This window comes from Pseudogymnoascus destructans (assembly GCF_001641265.1).
Source record: "Pseudogymnoascus destructans isolate 20631-21 unplaced genomic scaffold scaffold_25, whole genome shotgun sequence".
Taxonomy (NCBI): domain Eukaryota; kingdom Fungi; phylum Ascomycota; class Leotiomycetes; order Thelebolales; family Thelebolaceae; genus Pseudogymnoascus; species Pseudogymnoascus destructans.
This window is the reverse complement of record NW_020167544.1, coordinates 275,148-291,296: the sequence shown is the minus strand read 5'-3', so window position 1 is coordinate 291,296 and position 16,149 is coordinate 275,148. Positions and strand designations below refer to the sequence as shown.

Sequence of the window (16,149 nt, the reverse complement as noted above, 5' to 3'; positions counted from 1 at the left end):
CGCGTCACTCATCGAGGTACCTCTCCAGAAGCCAATCCAGACAACAGCTACAAACAAAAGCATATAAATGTTACAACCAATACAGTAAATTTATCTTTTCTGGTATTTTCATTTATATCTAAAATTATAGGGTCTTTATTTGCATGATTTTACATTGTTTAAATAGCTCTCCATATAATGACGATTTATTCTACAATAACTTATTCACGTGTGATTATTATTACCCCTCAGGATATTTGAGAATTTAATCTATAAATCGAGCCCTCTCTATAAACCGAGCTGCTCTTTATTACACCGTTTGAATCCCCTCTATGCCATACAGGAATGCATAGCTGCGCCTTGCTTCTCGCCGCCTTCTTATGAGGTGGCTATTATGATGAGAGCAGAAATTAAACCTCGAATACCAGGGTATCTGCTTGCACGAGTCTGATTTTTGTTGGCGTATATAAGATCTTATTTGTATCCAGATAACAAATTATATGGTGTCCTTTCCATAATCATGAAGTGTCCATAGCATCGCCATTGGATTCCCCACGGCCTTCCGTTCCCCTTCCATCCTGACCGGGCAGAGAACCACCAGACTTTTTGGCTTCTAAACCGTCCAAAAAATTCCGTGCCTTCTCCCAAAGCTCTGCCTCCATGTCCCTGCCGACCTTATTGCCCCGAGTATTAAGCCATCCAACATCTATCGCGCCATTCTTGGTTTCCGGCGCTTGCTTTCCCTTGTCGCCTTCCTCTTCAGTCTCGGGTTCCGCTTTTATTACACCGGCGTCATCAAGCCCCTTGATTTGGCGCTTGAGGCGAACGTCGACAGAATGTAGGTCTTTGAGATATGTGTCTGTTGCGGCCGTAAATGTTTCTCGGCGGCTGGCAGACGTTTCGGACGGTGAATTGATGGACGTTAGAGACTTGATTGCCAGGCTGGCAGATTCAAGAAGTTTTGTGATGCTCTAAACCGCCATTAGAATTATCTTTCAGGCATCAGGGTAGGCTAACCTGGTCAATTTCATTGAGTTGTTTGATGCGCTCTGCCTTCGTGAGGTGTTTGGAAGAGATTGGCTGTTTGTCAAGATCGGAGGACATTGTAAATTTAAATTCTTAATCAATAAATTCAATGATTTGCGATTTATTGTAAAGGTTGAATTTGAGGAAGCTGAGAGGTTGCTTTGAGCTGGCTGTTTGTTGCCCGTGGTAGCTTCTCCACGTTTAAGAAATGAGGCTCGGCGGATAGCTGCAGTAGCGCCATGTTTTCAAGGCGAAACTGGCGATTATGGGCAAGCCATCAAGACACAAGTTCTCGACATATTACCATCTTTATTCATCTAGGGTCCATCAACGTCCATAATCTGAATATTTTTTGATGGTATGATGGGACATGCGACGCCTTCGACATAATCGCCCCATCGAGGAAGATACAGCGACGCGTCGCAAGTAATTAAGCCATCGATATGTCAAACCATCCATCGCAAACCCCCGGCGCTGGGCCACCGAGTGGTAGTATGGGGATGCCAACAGGACAGCAACAGCCGCCTATCCCTCCACCTGTACAAAACATGTCCCAGCAAAACTTGAATCAAATTGTGAGTTCACACTTCTTTCTTCCCATGCCACCTTAGCTAGAGCACCGGAAACCCCCAAAGACATATTGCCTTATTGGCGGGCATCAAGCGATTAGCCTTAACTGGTCTGCTGTGTGCCTTTTAAAAGAATTGCTATTGATGGCCATTTGCACGTGATACTCCTTTTGTTCCGTGTCTCTGGCCAGAACTGCCCCCTACGCATGGGGATAGCCTACGGATGGTTGGGGCTGCATAATGGACCATGAGGCTATATGAAGCCGCGAAAGTGACCATGAGTGTTGGTTATATTCCTTACCATCTGCCAAAGTGGCAGCTTGATTACATTCCTACGGATTTACAAGAAACGAGGAGTAGAAGTCTTGAGTGGGATTCGATGGCAACAGCATGGGAGCCAAGTGGCGAAGCTACCGGCGAGGAAGTATGTGTAGTAGATTCATTTCTATTTCATTCTGGAAATACAGTCATAAAGGAGCATGCTGCAACTCAGCAGATGTCATCTGAAAAATGCAAAACCTACATTGTTTCCGGTCGAAGCGGTGATTCCTTTTGTCTATTCCCAAGCACATATATGCTGTCTTGTTAAAGCTAGCAAAAGGGAGTAATGGGGTAGCTCTAGGCGAGTGAATTTAAAGTCTTATAGTCTTTATATTCTCTCGTCAGTTGCGTCATGCCTCCCCTCAAAGTGGGATGAGGTCGTTCGCCTGGGGAACCCCAGAGAGGGTGTAGATTAAAACTTTCCATTGTTGAATCAACATATACGCGACCCCCAAAAGTTTGGGTAACGTGACAAGCGCTACTATTACATCCCCCTTCTTTCAACGCAAGCGCTAGATTACCCCCACCCCTCCTCCTCCAGGAGCCTGCAGGAGGGAGCTACTGCTTGCTGCATCACCTCCTCCTCTCAAGACAAGAGCTACTGCTACATCACACTCCTCTCAATACAAAAGCTACTGCACATCACACTTCTACCAACATCGTTTCTATATTTCTGCCAACTCTACAATCATGGGCTTTGGAAAAGGAAAAAGAAAGCCTGCTCCAAGTGGCGCGGCTCCCACTGTCAGACTTCACGTTGGCAACCTTTCGCAAGCTGGGCGAGCCCAACCCAACCCTTCGCCAGCTGGACGAGCCCAATCCAACTTTCCATCAAGGCCAGCGGCGGCTTCCGCCAATACTAATGGCCAACCATCGGTCAAACCGAAGAACTCTGTAACTGATGCGAACCCCTCGCAGGTAATTGAGTACCTAATGAAAAAGGGCTATTTGAGGACGGAACAGGTTCTTAGACAAGAATCAGCCCAAGTCGACAAGGATGGCCGTCCCATTTTTGGCCGAGACGAGTATGGAAATGAAAAATATATACGAGGGTTTGAGCTGTTGAGCTCGTGGATCGATTCAAATCTTGACATATACAAGGTTGGTCAATCACAGCACGTCGCTGGACGGCACTGACATTCTTAGTTCGAACTCAACCGTCTCCTGTGGCCAGTTTACGTCTATTCATTCATTGAACTTATTACCGACATGTTCACTGAAGACGCAAAGAAGTTTCTCCAACAATTCCGACCGCGATTTGAAAAGAATCACGCAGATGAACTTCGCATTTTTGAAACGATCTCGCTCAAATCTCACGTCCTCGAAAACCCCGTCGCGAAGCTTTACAGAGAGAACAAATATCGCATTCCACTGAACGCCCACGTGAACTTCAACCTAATCAGCTTCTTGGAGGGACAAGGCAAGAAGGGCGGAAGCATTGTCCTCAACATCCTACAGACATACTGCCAAGTAGTTGAGACGTCTCGTGGGCCAATCGACCAATATAGCTTTGAGGCTATTGTCAACCGTGCTCGTGGCGTCGGGGTGGATGAAGTTGTGGACCTTCAAGAAGGCATTCCGGGAGGGTTTACTGGAGTCAGCAACCAGGATCTTGCGAATAATGATGCCCCTGTCCGGCTGGGCCCGCTCCAGACCGAGACAGAGCTGACGGACGATGTGCGAGCCGAGCTTCTTGAGGCCGATACCAAGAACCCTCCTGCACCAGGCCAACAATCGTTGGTAGAAGCCTATGAGCAAAAGATCAAGCGGGAAGAAAGCGCCGATGCCATACTTCGCACCGAAATACCCCTTCCGCCGTCAAAGGCTCGCGATGTGGTCATGGAAGTCCAAAAAATGAAAGAAAGCAGGGACCGCTTCAAGATTGAAGGCCGTACAGGGGGAGTTGGTCCAGCTGTTTCTGTCTGCATGTTCACTTTCCATAACACTCTTGATACGTAAGTTCATTTCAGAAGACACATATAGATTGACTGACTTATTCTAGCATTACCTGTATGGAATTCTCGGATGACAACAACCTTGTGGCGATAGGCACGGAGGAATCATACATTCGAGTCTGGAACATGCATGGGGAAGCACTGAAGTCGACACTTTCAGGAGGACCCAGCGATGCACCACCTTCGAATTCTCGTCGTCTCATCGGCCATTCCGCCTCTGTCTACAGCGTCTCCTTTGCTCCTTCTATTGCTGGTCCTGAGGGTCCATCCAGTGCTGTGCCATCCACTGGATCCAACCTTCTCCTCTCGTGTTCATCGGATAAGTCCATCAGGCTTTGGTCTCTCGATGCTTGGACATGTCTTGTCGTTTACAAAGGCCACGAAGGCCCAGTCTGGAATGTCCGCTGGGGTCCATTTGGACATTACTTTGTGAGCTGTGGTTGGGATAAGACGGTGCGAGTCTGGACTCAAGACCATATCTCTTACGTCCGCATGTTGGTCGGCCATGACTCCAGCGTCAACCAGATTGCTTGGCATCCGAATAACGCATATGTCTTTTCTGCGTCGGACCAAGTCGACAAGACGGTCCGCATGTGGTCCGTAGTCACCGGCCAATGCGTCCGCATATTCAACGGACACACCGACTTCATATCCACGCTCGAGTGCTCTCCAAGCGGGAAGATCCTTGCTTCTGCTGATGGCGGCGGCTCTATCATTCTCTGGGACTTGGCCAAGGGCACGCAAATCAAGCGCTGCCGTGGCCACGGCAAGGGCGGTATTTGGTCGCTGTCTTTCAGTGCGGAGAGCACAGTTCTTACCTCCGGTGGCGCCGATGGCACGGTTCGAATCTGGGATGTCGAAGTCCCGTCTGACCCATACAAGGGTAGCGATGGCGATCTGATCGGGTCAAGCAACCAGCCAGACGCTACTCGCATTACTGCCAACGGGACTGCTGGTGCGCAAAGTGCGGCTCCTTCAGGTGGAAGCAGCGGGGCCATGACGGGTGTTACGACGGGCAAGAAGAAGGGGAAGGATATGGTTATCACGCCGGACCAGATTAGCGCGTTCCCGACGAAGAGGAGCCCTGTTTACAAGGTCAAGTTCACGAGGATGAATCTCGCTGTTGCTGGAGGGTGCTACTTGCCTTAGATGAGAAGTTTGTGTTGGTGGTGGAAATAATTCGGAGTTGCGATGTGATATTTAGCTGGAGGTGGCAGGCAACAAGGCATCAGAATGGTCGTTTTTCGTTGAGTTCGTTTTATGCCCATAGCAGATTCCGGGCTGTCCAATGCTAGAGTGACCGTTAGGATCGGAAAGAGTGATATCTCTTTGAAGTAATTATTATTATTGTCGTCTCAACAGTGCATCGTAAACGACTGGCCGGTGTATTTAAGACGCAATTATTTGAACAATCTTCTGACCCAGCAGATTTACACTAATCAAACTTGCAACCCTGATGCATCCGGAGCACAGGGCGCCTTCTCGAAATCTATGCCTCGAGTAGTAAACTCAGACTCCACTGGCATATTAAATCATAAATATAATACCAGCCACCCGAAGTCCAAGCGTGTGTCTAAGAAATTATACGTATGGGTATCCATATATATACCCTATCATGATTCCAGCGTCGAGAGTCATTACAAACCTTACTCGCTCTTTCCGCTGTCATTTGCAGATCCAGCTGCGACGGCCAGGCCCTCGAGGATCTCACTTCCCATAACATATGATATGTAACTCGGAAGGGCGAGCCAAGCGCCGCTTCTTGGTGTCAGTAATGCGCATGAAAGTTGGACCGATGGGGTTGCTCACTTGGGAATGATCCAGAGCAGAATCAAGTCTGGCAAGGTGTTGTGGCCGATGTTCTCAAAGCCAGAGTAGTACTCATTAAACCCTGAAACAATGTCAGGTCACGCATATTAACCATAGAACGGGGCACTTACAATACAGCATCGTCTTGGCCAAGGTAAGGATCGCCGAGCTATAACCCACAAGGACAGCGCATGCAGCTTTCTCTCCAGTCAAGGTCCTCTGCTGTCCTAACCATCCCGCGTTCTTGGGCGCACCGCGCCCATGCGCCACCGACTGCTTTCCGAAGTTGAAGACGAGCCAGAGGTAGGTAAAGTACCCGGCAGTCTCGATCAGGTTCATGACTGTCTGCGCAGCAGTAAAGCCGTTCTTCTCATTATACGCCTTCCAGCCATAAATATAGTCTGTCCTGCCATAGAGCTCGTACGGCGCCCAGAGCGGCCAGTGATACTTCCCGCCCGGCATGGAGTGCGGGCGAAGAAGAACATAACCTGCGTCCCAAAGGACGAGCGGGAGAGAAATGGCGAGCCAGACCAAGACGAGGTTCGACGGGGTATGCGCCCACGCAGCTTTGGCTTTGCGCGTCGCGCGCGGCGAGGCTTTCATTGGGCTGAGATCAGGCTCAGGAAAGTCCTTGGGGTGTTGGCGCGTGGATACCATGATGAGTTACTGGCGATGTTATAATTATTCACAAGACTATAGCAGTGTTGATGTAACGATGATGGTCATTAAGTCGTATTGAGATGAGAAGTAAACAAGAGACGGAGGAATTGTGCGGGGGATGTGGCATTTACCCTTCAAACGCGCTCCAGTCGCATCTCTCAGATGGCCATCCAGTGGTCGTGTAAAGGTTGCCAACTCCCTCACAACTTTCCCCAGTGAGCGAATTCCCCGGCCGGCCTCGGTAAAAGAGTAGCTCCGGGCAAGCACAGACGAACAGGTCCCAAGGCACAACAACGTCATCGTCGCCGCTGAAAGATTCCAATTTCAAGATCCATTAACTGCCTTGCGCTTCTCCACTGTGACAATCTGTCCTTCGGCGCATACTATCTCCAGAACACCTGTGGAACCAAGCAGCCTCGTCTTTTTTATTTAAGCTATTTTATATATGTTGTAACCCTCGCAATGGCTGATGTAACACCTCGGCGGTCAACTCGCCTGCAAGGCAAATCTACACTTTCACGTTCAACTTCCAGCACAAGTGGTAACTCCACAGCAGCCTCCACGCCGGTGGGCTCGAGCTCATCAGACACTCCAATGCCGTCAACAAGCACAGCGACCGAGTCATATCCAATGGCAACATCCAAAGTCTCGCCATACCTTCCCACATACGCAGAGTCGATCCTGCTCCTCGTGTACCCGACAACCCTCCTCCTCGGCTCTATATTTGGTCTCATTGACCCCGCCACCCGCGCCTCTCCTTACATGGAAACGCACCAGTCCCACGACCAGGACCAAGCACCCTCATACTTTGCGAAGAAGAGCAACCTCGTCAACATCCTCTTCGTCAAGAGGGGCTGGTTCTGGGTGACGATGTCATTCTTCCTCTTCCTCTTCACGAACGCCGCGATAGGGGCGCGGGGCAGCGACGCGCTGTTGAGGAAGAGGATACAGGGGGCTCTTAGGTGGGGCCTTGTCACCCTCTGGTGGGTGTTTGTGACCCAGTGGTTTTTCGGGCCGGCGATAATCGATAGGGGGTTTTTACTCACAGGCGGCATGTGTGAGTTGAAGGACATGATTGATAGGGTTGAGACGGAGGTAAATATTGTTGAAAGATTCGTCACTCCCATGGCCTGTAAGGCGAATGGCGGGAAATGGAGCGGAGGGCATGATATAAGTGGGCACGTATTCTTGTTGGTTTTGGGGAGCATGTTCTTGTTCCAAGAGGTTCTGCATGTGGCGTTGAGAGCTGCGAAGGGTAGAGAGGAGCGGGTGGTGCTCTTGCATAATGGAGAAATCAAAGGCGCTGACAGTGAATCCGGGGCTGAGAGGGCGGATACGCAGAATGTCATTACTGCGAGCCCGTGGGATTTCGGGGTAAAGATTGCGCTGGGGGTTGGCGCACTGAGCATATGGATGCTGCTGATGACAGCAGCATACTTCCACACGTGGTTTGAAAAGGCACGTATAATCATATCTCTCCGAAGACAACATGCTAACTCTCCACAGCTTACCGGGCTTGTAGTCGCCTTCTCCGGCGTCTTCGTAGTGTACTTCCTGCCACGATTTGTACCATCATGGCGAGCCATCATTGGCATGCCAGGCGTATAGTTTATGTATAATAATGATTTAATTTCAATTCGCTGAAAACATATGTATATGAACAATGGTCTTGTCCACCAACCCGTCCTTCAAACATCGGCGCTGTTGAGATCCACCCCACATTACCGTAGCATTGCGTCCATCGAGGAACAAACTGTGCCCTATCTTGACATCGCAACAAGTACGCAAACCATAAAAGACTGATCAACACGCACAAGCATCTTTCGTCGCTCCATCCCTCGGTCCTGCCAAATTCACCCTCGACTCCTCCGTCCGTGCCGCAGCCGCCGATGCACCCGGCCCTCTAGCACCCTTCAAGCTCGTCTCCGGAATCGCGTTTGCAATAGCCGTGAAAACCTCCGTGACATTCGTGCCCAACTTCGCACTAGTCTCAAAGAAGAGCAGGCCCTCCTCATCAGCATAACTCCTAGCCTCTGCTGTGCTTATCTTCCTCGAATCGCCTTCGTTGTCGTCCTCCTCCTCGCCGTCGTCGTTGCGGCTCTCCTCGCCAGCTTCGTTTGTTAAGTCCAGCTTGTTGCCAACGAGGGCGATGACAATCCCCGGCGACGCCTGCCGTTGGAGCTCTGCCACCCAGTGCTTGGCTTTGATGAGGGAAGTTGGCTTGGTGAGATCATAGACGACGAGCGCGGATTGTGCGTTGCGGTAGTACATCGGTGCGAGGGAGGCGAATCGTTCTTGTCCTGCCGTATCCCAGATCTCGAATTTGATAGTACGGCTAGGGAGGTTGCATTTTTGAGTTAAGAAAGCGGCTGCCGGTTGTCAGTTTTGGGACTTTGATGCTGCAGATAGAGGCTACGAACCGCCGATGGTTGGCTCCTTGTTTTCTTGGAAGTCATTGTTTACGAACCGGAGGACGAGGGACGACTGCAACATGTTAGCGGGCTTGTGTGGCTAGCGGCTGTGGACTATCCATACCTTCCCAACTGCAGCTTCGCCCAGGAGAACCAGCTTTACGCTGCTGCTGGGCTTTGGTGTTCCACTTGTCCTATCGGTCATTGTAAGTTTCGCTCTGGCGCGAGGCGTATGCGGTTTTAAATCGATCAGTTGTGCCACATATGCTGTTGGCTGTTCGCGGAGACTGTCAGTTTTTATAGCTGTTGACGACGTAGTCGGAAGTATAAGGTAGAAGTTTTCTGGTTAAGGTGCCTAAGATGTTGGAATGCTCATGTTCCTGCCTGTGGGACCTTGACGGCTTCGTATGACGAAAGGCCCTGCATACAGTTTAGCGCAATCGCGGAGAAACATCGTTCCTGTCTCCGAAATATTTTCTGTATTGCGGACCTCGATTATATGAGAAAACTGACGGGGATTTCTTTTTAAGTTCATACGCACTGATTCACCACCGTCGCAATGGGCAAACGAAAGGCAGAATCCGAGGTCGCATCCGTCAAGGATATGGGTGCGAAGAAGATTAAGCAAGAAATCGCCAAGCAACCGAAAGTTGAAGCAAATCAGAATCTTCTGGATAGCGATTCGAGCGGGGATGAGGAATCCGACTCTGGCGGCGTGCCTCTAGAAGCGGAGTTCACTGTCAATAAAGAATATGCGAGACGCTTCGAATACAATAAAAAGAGAGAAGAACTGGCAAAGCGTGAGTGTCTGCCCCAATGAGTTATTGAATTCGCTCGCCTAACGTAAAATAGTTGAGGAAAAGTACCAAAAGGACAAGGCGAAGCCGATCAAGGGCCAGTACGGAGACAAATACGATGAGGAGGAGGACAGCTCATCCGACGAGGATGAAGATGACGAAGGCTTCCTTGCCACCGAAGATTTGGACGCCGAAATCTCAGCCACTCTTCAAGCTATTCGCAACAAGGACCCCAGAGTCTACGATGAGAAGGTTACATTCTATGCGCCAATCGACGAGACTGCACAGGATGGGCCGAATGCGAAGGCTGAGAAGCCAGTATATCTGAGAGATTACCACCGCGAGAATCTGCTGAAGGAGGCGGCGAATGGTGATGCTGGTGATGTGGAGATGGATGATGGGCCGCTGCCTACATTCAACCAAGAGCAAGCGATGCTTAAGAAGTCCATCGTCAAGGCTATGCACGAAGCTGGGTCGGATGAGGATGAGGACGAAGATGAAGACTTTTTGGTCCCGAAAGCGAAGCCAGCAACGGCCGTCAAATCAGAAGTACACGAGTCTCGCCGACACAAGATTAAGCTAGACACCGTGGGTGCCGACAAAGACCCAGAGACCTTCCTCTCGAATTTCCTGGCTGCTAGAGCGTGGGTTCCAGGAGAAGGAACAAAATGGGAGCCGTTGGAGTCGGATGACGACGAAGACGATCAGCGCGCCGACAAGTTTGAGACGGCTTTCAACCTGCGGTTCGAGGATCCAAAGGCTAGCAACGAGGTTCTGAAGTCTTTTGCCCGTGACATCATCGCGAAAAAGTCTGTGAGGAGAGAAGAGCCAAAGCCTAGGAAGAGAGCGAGAGACTTGGAGCGCGAGAAGCGAGACGCAGAGAAGCTGAAGCGCGAGGATGAGAAAGCGCGCCTGAGGAAGCTGCAGATCGATCAGATGGAGGAGAAGCTGGCAAAGATCAAGAAGGCGGCTGGTGTCAGTGGCAAGACTCTCAAGAGCGAAGAGTGGACAAAGTTCCTTGGCGAGGGCTTCGACGATGCTACTTGGGAAGCGGAGATGAACAAGAAATTCGGAGAAGATTACTACGCTGAAGGAGAGGCCGGGTCAGACGACGACAGTGAAGATGGTGAGGCTGGCGCTTCTAAGAAGAAGAAGAAGGTCAAGAAGCCCAAGTGGGACGATGATATTGACATCAATGATATCATCCCTGAATTCGTGGATGACGAAGAGGCTGTTGAAGGGGAAGGCTTCAAGTTATCTGACAACGACGAAGACGACGAAAGCCAACCAGCGAAGAAGGGCAAGACAAGCAAAGACCGTAAGGCAGACCTCCAGGCAAAGAAAAAGGCCGGCCGCATCGAGCGCAAGAAGATCGAAGAGCTTGTCGACGCCAAGCTTGACATTGACCATGCAATCCTCCCCACGAAGTCAAAGACAGCATCAACCTTCCGTTACCGCGAGACTTCGCCCACGTCTTTCGGTCTCACAGCGAGAGACATTCTCATGGCGCCAGACAACTCGCTGAACCAGTTCGTCGGCTTGAAGAGAATGGCTACTTTCAGAGACGCGGAGAAAAAGAGGAAGGACAAGAAGAGGCTCGGCAAGAAGGCTAGGCTGCGTGAGTGGCGTAAGGAGACATTCGGCAACGAGGATGGTCCAGAGATCATTATTGCGCCTGAAGCTGCTGAGGCCAAGGATGTGACTGATGATGTAGACATTATTGAGGGCAAGAAGAAGAAGAGGAGGTCGCGGAAGAGCAAGGCTGCAGATGAGGAGATTTAGTTTGATATCAGTATGAGTATGAGTATATGAATCAATTCAAGCCCGTCGATTTCTTGACAGCCATAAGTTAGCTGTGGGGTATCGAAATGGAGTTTCAGATCCGTTTACTTCAAGAAACTAAATTGTTTGTTAGATTTCATAATCCGCATACAGAAATTTCTTGGGTTTAAACATTTGCGCGTCTGCGACAGTACTGCACGTACATGATATTCTCGTTGCTTTAAAACTCGCCAAGGTTAAGTAACAAACTGATGATTGGAATTGAAGAGGCTATTTATGGGCTAAGTGGCGTTGCGTATAACAAATGTTGGATTGAAGAGATCCAACGCGGGATATGGTTAAAGCACCAATCGTACGTACAGCGCAACCCCCACGACGACCCCCCCTCCATTGCCTATCATAGCGGCTAAATATAAACCCGCCGCCGAAAGGCACATAAATGAGGGCTGAGATCAACGGCTTCATCCAAACGAAGGAATCCAGCCAAAGCGGGTCATAGTGTAATCTATTTTCATTCCCATCCATCTGCTGGCACTCTCGCATGGACCGCGGGCGCTTGCATTGTGAGCTCCAGCCCTTGAAACCAGCAACAATCTTGACATATTGACGGCGAGTATTGGATTAGGAAAAAGCTACCCTTGTTCCTGTCGAGCACGTCCGTTCCAACCATCTAGCCCATCAGCTGCCTCACGTCCTCCGGTGGCCACCTGACCTGTGCAAAGCTCAGGCAACGCTTGATGCTCTGCAGGAATTTGCGTGTCACCTCGTCGCCCATGACATGGCCCTTATCGCTCTCGTGCAGCTTCTCGCGCGCTGACCGCTCGTGGATACCCACCATGGTGACACCGATAGGCCAGGCTGCTTTGCCGATACTAAGGGTGAGATACCCGTCGTTGGCGTCCACGTATCTGCGTTCCTGTGCCGCTTTGACAATCTCAACGACTGGCTCGAGGATGCCTATATCGAGATCACCTTTCTCAAACTTCCGGAACAGCTGTTGGATGTTAGCATTTGTAGTATAGGGCCAAGAGAGGGGTCATACCGGCGTCATGTTCTTCTTGCTCTGCGCCATGGCGTTATACGCCGCCTTGCTAGCAAACGTATCCCTCTTGTCCTCCCTCAACAGCGCATCCTCCCACTCCTTAAGCACCATTGTAAAGTAGCTCGCCAACTGCCTATACAGCCACTTCGTCGCCTCCACATCCTCTGGCGGCGGCATCTTGTGAACCTTCATATCCTTCTCGTCCACCAGCTTCAAACTCGTTGGTATCGGCCCAGTGGTCATCACTGTCGTAACCCTCCTATACCGCCTAACCTTCTGTCTGTGATTCTCCCCCGGCAAGCTCGTCGGCTCCCCAATCTCCTCCAACAACTTCAGCACCTCCTCCTCCACAATATCGTCATCGTCCACCGCCTCCTCCTTCTCCTTCTCCACCAGCTCAGGCAACCCCACTCTCTTCCGCCTCCTCGCTTCCTCCTCCTTCTCTTCCTTCTCCCTCCTTGCCTTGCTCTCCTCCGCCAGCCTCCTTCGCTTCTCCTCACGCTCCTCTTTCGCCTCCGCCTCCTCCTCCTCGCGCTTCCGCTTCTGCGTCTCGTGCGCCAATCGCTCCTTCTCTAGTTGATCTTGGTGCGCTGCGTATGCCGCTTGCCGCTCGGCTTCCTCATCGGCGCGTTTCTTGTATTTCTTTCCGTCAGGGGTGGCGCTGGCGGGGGCCTTGGCCTTCGAGATCTCCTTCGACATTAGGGATGCGAAATCCATGGTTGCGGTCGCTTTGGTGTAGTGACGCAAGATCGCGAGGGGTGGGACCGGTTGCCAATGCCGGAATTAATACGTATTGTTGATGTGTAGTATTCGTATCCAACTGTAGCTTGAACGGCGGACAGTAGTTGGTATCGTAAATGCTCAAGTGCACTCAGCGTGGGGTCATTCACAAGTCGATGTCGCACCGGTATTTTAGTACGAGGCTGATCAGGGCCGCCCAGGCGCAGCAAACACAGCGCCAACACTGGACAAACAATACCGTAAGGCTGAGGGGCCGAGACCCCAAGCCCCAAAATCTTCGCCTCACCTCCCTGAATCTGAACCCCGTCTTGAAGAGACAATAATTCACAACCCAATCTCAAACTATCTATTGAATTTCTAGCTGAGCTATTTTGCACCTCATAATCCTCACATCGCCCCGCATCAACGGAGACACTTGCGAACCCAACGACTCGCACCCACCAACAATCCACCACCAATCCACCACCAACACCCCCCAGCAAAAACACCCCCCATCAACCAATGCCAGACCCAAACCGCCGCTACGCATACCTCGCTATCTCCACCCTCGTCGCAATCTGGTTCTGGGTTTTAATCGGACGACCGACCAGCCCAGGTGCCCTCTTCGGCAAGAGCGCTGATCCCGTTAAGCCGCTCGCGGGCTTCACGTCTGGGAACTAGACGTCGGTGTGTGAGAGGTACCAACAACCAGATAGGGTTGGATAGAGGGGTACGAGTACTCTAGGATAGAGAGAGAAGAGATACAACAAGAAAAATAGAAAGAGAAAGAGCAGGAACGCAGGAATGTCCCTCTATTATGAAGCAGCCGACGTGCTGAAAGCACCCACCACAACAGGCGGCAGCCTCAAGTCCCGCATCTTCAGCAAGAAAGACTTCAAGGCCGCCCCAGCACAGATCTACGCCCTAGTGATCGAGACATGCAAGTGGTCGGCCGTACTAAAGGAAGTCATCGAGAAAACCGGACTACTAGGTCTAGAGAGAAAGGTTCGTTCCGTCCCCTACCGCCGCCAGAAAATACCTATCAACTAACACCCCCTTCCCAGCTAACACCCCTCCTCTCCCTCCTTCTAGTACACGACCTCCTCCTCGCCAAGCGCGGCATCTCCCTCCCCGCCACCCACGGCCTCCGCGCCTCCATCGAGCGCCACAAAGCGCGCCTCACCGCTGAATTCACACGCGCCCGCATCCGGCGCGGCCTCGGCAGTCTCGAAGCGCTGACCGAGCACGTCGAGGCGGGGGGTGACAACACGTCCGGCATCCCAGTTACCACGCACCCTCGCTGGATCCGTATTAACACTCTCAAAACCACGCTCGAAGACCAGCTCGCCACGACGTTCAAGGACTACACGCGCGCCCTCGAGGTGAGCGAGGTGCAGAAGCGAGGCGGGAAGAAGATCCTCCTCGACGCGCACGTACCCAACCTCATCGCCGTCCCCCCAAGCGCGGACCTAACGAAATCAGCAGCCTACACATCCGGCGCGCTCATCTTCCAGGACAAGGCGTCGTGCTTCCCGGCGTATTTGCTTGACCCGCTTGCCGAGGATGGGGATGTGATTGACTCGTGCGCCGCGCCGGGGAATAAGACGACGCATCTTGCGTCTATACTGGCGTCGCATTCTCTGGCGGTTGATATAGCCGATCCAACTACCTTGGCGGAGCTACCGCAGAAAATTCATGCGTTTGAGAAGGATAAGGTGCGCGCGACGACGTTGGCGAAGATGGTTGCGCTGGCGGGGTCGGATGGCATGACGAAAATACACGCTGCGACCGACTTTCTCAAAGCTGATCCCGAGTCCCCGCAGTTCGCGAAGGTGGGCGCGCTGCTGCTTGATCCTAGTTGTAGCGGCAGCGGAATCGTGGGGCGCGACGACATGCCAGAACTGCACCTACCCTCTGCCGACGCCAAGAGCGGTGCAGCACCAGGCGGCAAACCCGGCGGAAAAGGGGCCAGGGGAAAGGGCAAGGGCAAAGAGCAGCCAGCCGAAGACGAAAAGCCGTCCCAAAAGCGAAAACGCGACGGCGAGGCAGAGGAGAAAGTCGAAGTCCTCCTCGACGACGACGGAATCCCCACCGCTATCACCTCCGCGCAAGACCTGCAGGCGCGCCTAGCCGCCCTAGCAGCCTTCCAACTCACTCTCCTTCTGCACGCGATGCGCTTCCCCGGGGCGCGGAAGATGACGTATTCCACGTGCTCAGAGCATAATGAGGAGAATGAGGGCGTGGTTTTGGCGGCGCTGGAGTCGGGGGTTGCGAGGGAGAGGGGGTGGAGGGTTTTGAGACGGGAGGAGCAGGTGGGGGGGATGAAGAGGTGGGATGTTAGGGGTGTGGAGGGGCCGAATGGGGAGTATGAGAAGATTAGCCAGGGGTGTATTCGTGCGAATAAGGGGGATGGGGAGGGGACTATGGGGTTTTTTGTTTGTCCGTTTGTGAGGGATGGGGAGGTGGAGAAGAAGGTGGTGAGGGATGAGAGAGGGATGATTGTGAGGGATGCGATGGGGATACCTGTTCTTGCATCTGTATCTGGTGGTGAGGATGTGGCGATGGATGATGAGGATGAGGAGTGGGGTGGAATTCGCGATGAGGCTGAAAAGCAGGTTGTGGAGAGCGTTCCGAATGGAGAGGCTACTGCCGCCGTGGATGAGGACGAGAGCAAAGAGGGAGAGGCTTCAAAGCCTGCTAAAAAGAAGAGAAGGAAGGCGAAGAGGAAGACTTGATGTGGGACGTAATGATGTTTGTGAGTATACAAAGCAGAGAAGATATATAGTGTGTACATGGCGTTCTTTAGTATATAGATAATTTCTCATCTGACTTGCAGTAGCTAATGCATGTCTGTGAATCTTTGCGCAAACCCATCCCCTTCACAACTGCGCCAAAACTGTTCAGACGTCAGCTCACGGACGTCGGCTCACGAACCAACTCGATCATGAATTGGTTCGTTCACGTAGTGGGCTTACGTCGTCGGATTAGTCGTCAGCGCCTAGACTCGGAGTGAACTTTAGTTTCGCGCATACTCAGCTACCTCCGCGCGAAACCAACCCAACACATTCCCACACCACG

The 16,149-nt window shown here is 51.7% G+C and overlaps 8 protein-coding genes across 8 annotated transcripts; 3 read left to right on the top strand and 5 right to left on the bottom strand.

Moving 5' to 3' along the window:
- Positions 1-303: 303 nt before the first annotated feature.
- VC83_08183 (uncharacterized protein) lies at positions 304-1,294 on the bottom strand. The gene is made up of 2 exons (XM_024471740.1): positions 997-1,294; positions 304-950 (listed from the first exon to the last, which is right to left on the bottom strand). Exons 1-2 carry the CDS (start codon positions 1,081-1,083, stop codon positions 498-500), a joined length of 540 nt encoding a protein of 179 aa, XP_024320591.1. The 5' UTR covers positions 1,084-1,294; the 3' UTR covers positions 304-497.
- On the top strand, positions 1,295-5,174 carry TAF5 (Transcription initiation factor TFIID subunit 5). The gene is made up of 4 exons (XM_024471739.1): positions 1,295-1,580; positions 2,814-2,996; positions 3,042-3,850; positions 3,898-5,174. The coding sequence occupies exons 1-4, from the start codon at positions 1,449-1,451 to the stop codon at positions 4,997-4,999; spliced, it is 2,226 nt and encodes a 741-aa protein (XP_024320590.1). The 5' UTR covers positions 1,295-1,448; the 3' UTR covers positions 5,000-5,174.
- VC83_08180 (uncharacterized protein) lies at positions 5,175-6,551 on the bottom strand. Its single transcript, XM_024471738.1, has 3 exons — positions 5,791-6,551; positions 5,660-5,741; positions 5,175-5,608 (listed from the first exon to the last, which is right to left on the bottom strand). The coding sequence occupies exons 1-3, from the start codon at positions 6,314-6,316 to the stop codon at positions 5,497-5,499; spliced, it is 720 nt and encodes a 239-aa protein (XP_024320589.1). The 5' UTR covers positions 6,317-6,551; the 3' UTR covers positions 5,175-5,496.
- A 202-nt stretch (positions 6,552-6,753) lies between these two features.
- On the bottom strand, positions 6,754-7,053 carry VC83_08179 (uncharacterized protein; the record flags this gene model as incomplete). Its single annotated transcript, XM_024471737.1, has 1 exon — positions 6,754-7,053. One exon carries the CDS (start codon positions 7,051-7,053, stop codon positions 6,754-6,756), a length of 300 nt encoding a protein of 99 aa, XP_024320533.1.
- Positions 7,054-7,955: 902 nt separating this feature from the next.
- On the bottom strand, positions 7,956-9,219 carry VC83_08178 (uncharacterized protein). Its single transcript, XM_024471736.1, has 3 exons — positions 8,855-9,219; positions 8,740-8,803; positions 7,956-8,688 (listed from the first exon to the last, which is right to left on the bottom strand). The coding sequence occupies exons 1-3, from the start codon at positions 8,933-8,935 to the stop codon at positions 8,123-8,125; spliced, it is 711 nt and encodes a 236-aa protein (XP_024320534.1). The 5' UTR covers positions 8,936-9,219; the 3' UTR covers positions 7,956-8,122.
- Positions 9,220-13,282, top strand: KRI1 (KRRI-Interacting protein 1). Its single transcript, XM_024471735.1, has 2 exons — positions 9,220-9,530; positions 9,583-13,282. Exons 1-2 carry the CDS (start codon positions 9,290-9,292, stop codon positions 11,307-11,309), a joined length of 1,968 nt encoding a protein of 655 aa, XP_024320531.1. The 5' UTR covers positions 9,220-9,289; the 3' UTR covers positions 11,310-13,282.
- PRP18 (mRNA splicing protein prp18) lies at positions 11,980-13,068 on the bottom strand (the record flags this gene model as incomplete). The annotated part of the gene is made up of 2 exons (XM_024471734.1): positions 11,980-12,303; positions 12,352-13,068. 2 exons carry the CDS (start codon positions 13,066-13,068, stop codon positions 11,980-11,982), a joined length of 1,041 nt encoding a protein of 346 aa, XP_024320532.1.
- On the top strand, positions 13,254-15,920 carry VC83_08175 (uncharacterized protein). The gene is made up of 2 exons (XM_024471733.1): positions 13,254-14,076; positions 14,136-15,920. The coding sequence occupies exons 1-2, from the start codon at positions 13,876-13,878 to the stop codon at positions 15,804-15,806; spliced, it is 1,872 nt and encodes a 623-aa protein (XP_024320529.1). The 5' UTR covers positions 13,254-13,875; the 3' UTR covers positions 15,807-15,920.
- Positions 15,921-16,149: the final 229 nt, after the last annotated feature.

Bases quoted from the DNA above. Each gene is read 5' to 3' on its own strand.
- VC83_08183 (XM_024471740.1), bottom strand. From the start codon at position 1,083: ATGTCCTCCGATCTTGACAAACAGCCAATCTCTTCCAAACACCTCACG. The intron at 951-996 runs GTTAGCCTACCC...ATGGCGGTTTAG, and splicing joins AACTCAATGAAATTGACCAG to AGCATCACAAAACTTCTTGA.
- TAF5 (XM_024471739.1), top strand. From the start codon at position 1,449: ATGTCAAACCATCCATCGCAAACCCCCGGCGCTGGGCCACCGAGTGGT. The intron at 2,997-3,041 runs GTTGGTCAATCA...TGACATTCTTAG, and splicing joins CAAATCTTGACATATACAAG to TTCGAACTCAACCGTCTCCT. The intron at 3,851-3,897 runs GTAAGTTCATTT...GACTTATTCTAG, and splicing joins TTCCATAACACTCTTGATAC to CATTACCTGTATGGAATTCT.
- VC83_08180 (XM_024471738.1), bottom strand. From the start codon at position 6,316: ATGGTATCCACGCGCCAACACCCCAAGGACTTTCCTGAGCCTGATCTC. The intron at 5,742-5,790 runs GTAAGTGCCCCG...ACATTGTTTCAG, and splicing joins GGCCAAGACGATGCTGTATT to GGTTTAATGAGTACTACTCT. The intron at 5,609-5,659 runs GTGAGCAACCCC...GACACCAAGAAG, and splicing joins CTGCTCTGGATCATTCCCAA to CGGCGCTTGGCTCGCCCTTC.
- VC83_08178 (XM_024471736.1), bottom strand. From the start codon at position 8,935: ATGACCGATAGGACAAGTGGAACACCAAAGCCCAGCAGCAGCGTAAAG. The intron at 8,804-8,854 runs GTATGGATAGTC...AACATGTTGCAG, and splicing joins GCGAAGCTGCAGTTGGGAAG to TCGTCCCTCGTCCTCCGGTT. The intron at 8,689-8,739 runs GTTCGTAGCCTC...GACAACCGGCAG, and splicing joins CAAGGAGCCAACCATCGGCG to CCGCTTTCTTAACTCAAAAA.
- KRI1 (XM_024471735.1), top strand. From the start codon at position 9,290: ATGGGCAAACGAAAGGCAGAATCCGAGGTCGCATCCGTCAAGGATATG. The intron at 9,531-9,582 runs GTGAGTGTCTGC...AACGTAAAATAG, and splicing joins GAGAGAAGAACTGGCAAAGC to TTGAGGAAAAGTACCAAAAG.
- VC83_08175 (XM_024471733.1), top strand. From the start codon at position 13,876: ATGTCCCTCTATTATGAAGCAGCCGACGTGCTGAAAGCACCCACCACA. The intron at 14,077-14,135 runs GTTCGTTCCGTC...CCCCCTTCCCAG, and splicing joins TACTAGGTCTAGAGAGAAAG to CTAACACCCCTCCTCTCCCT.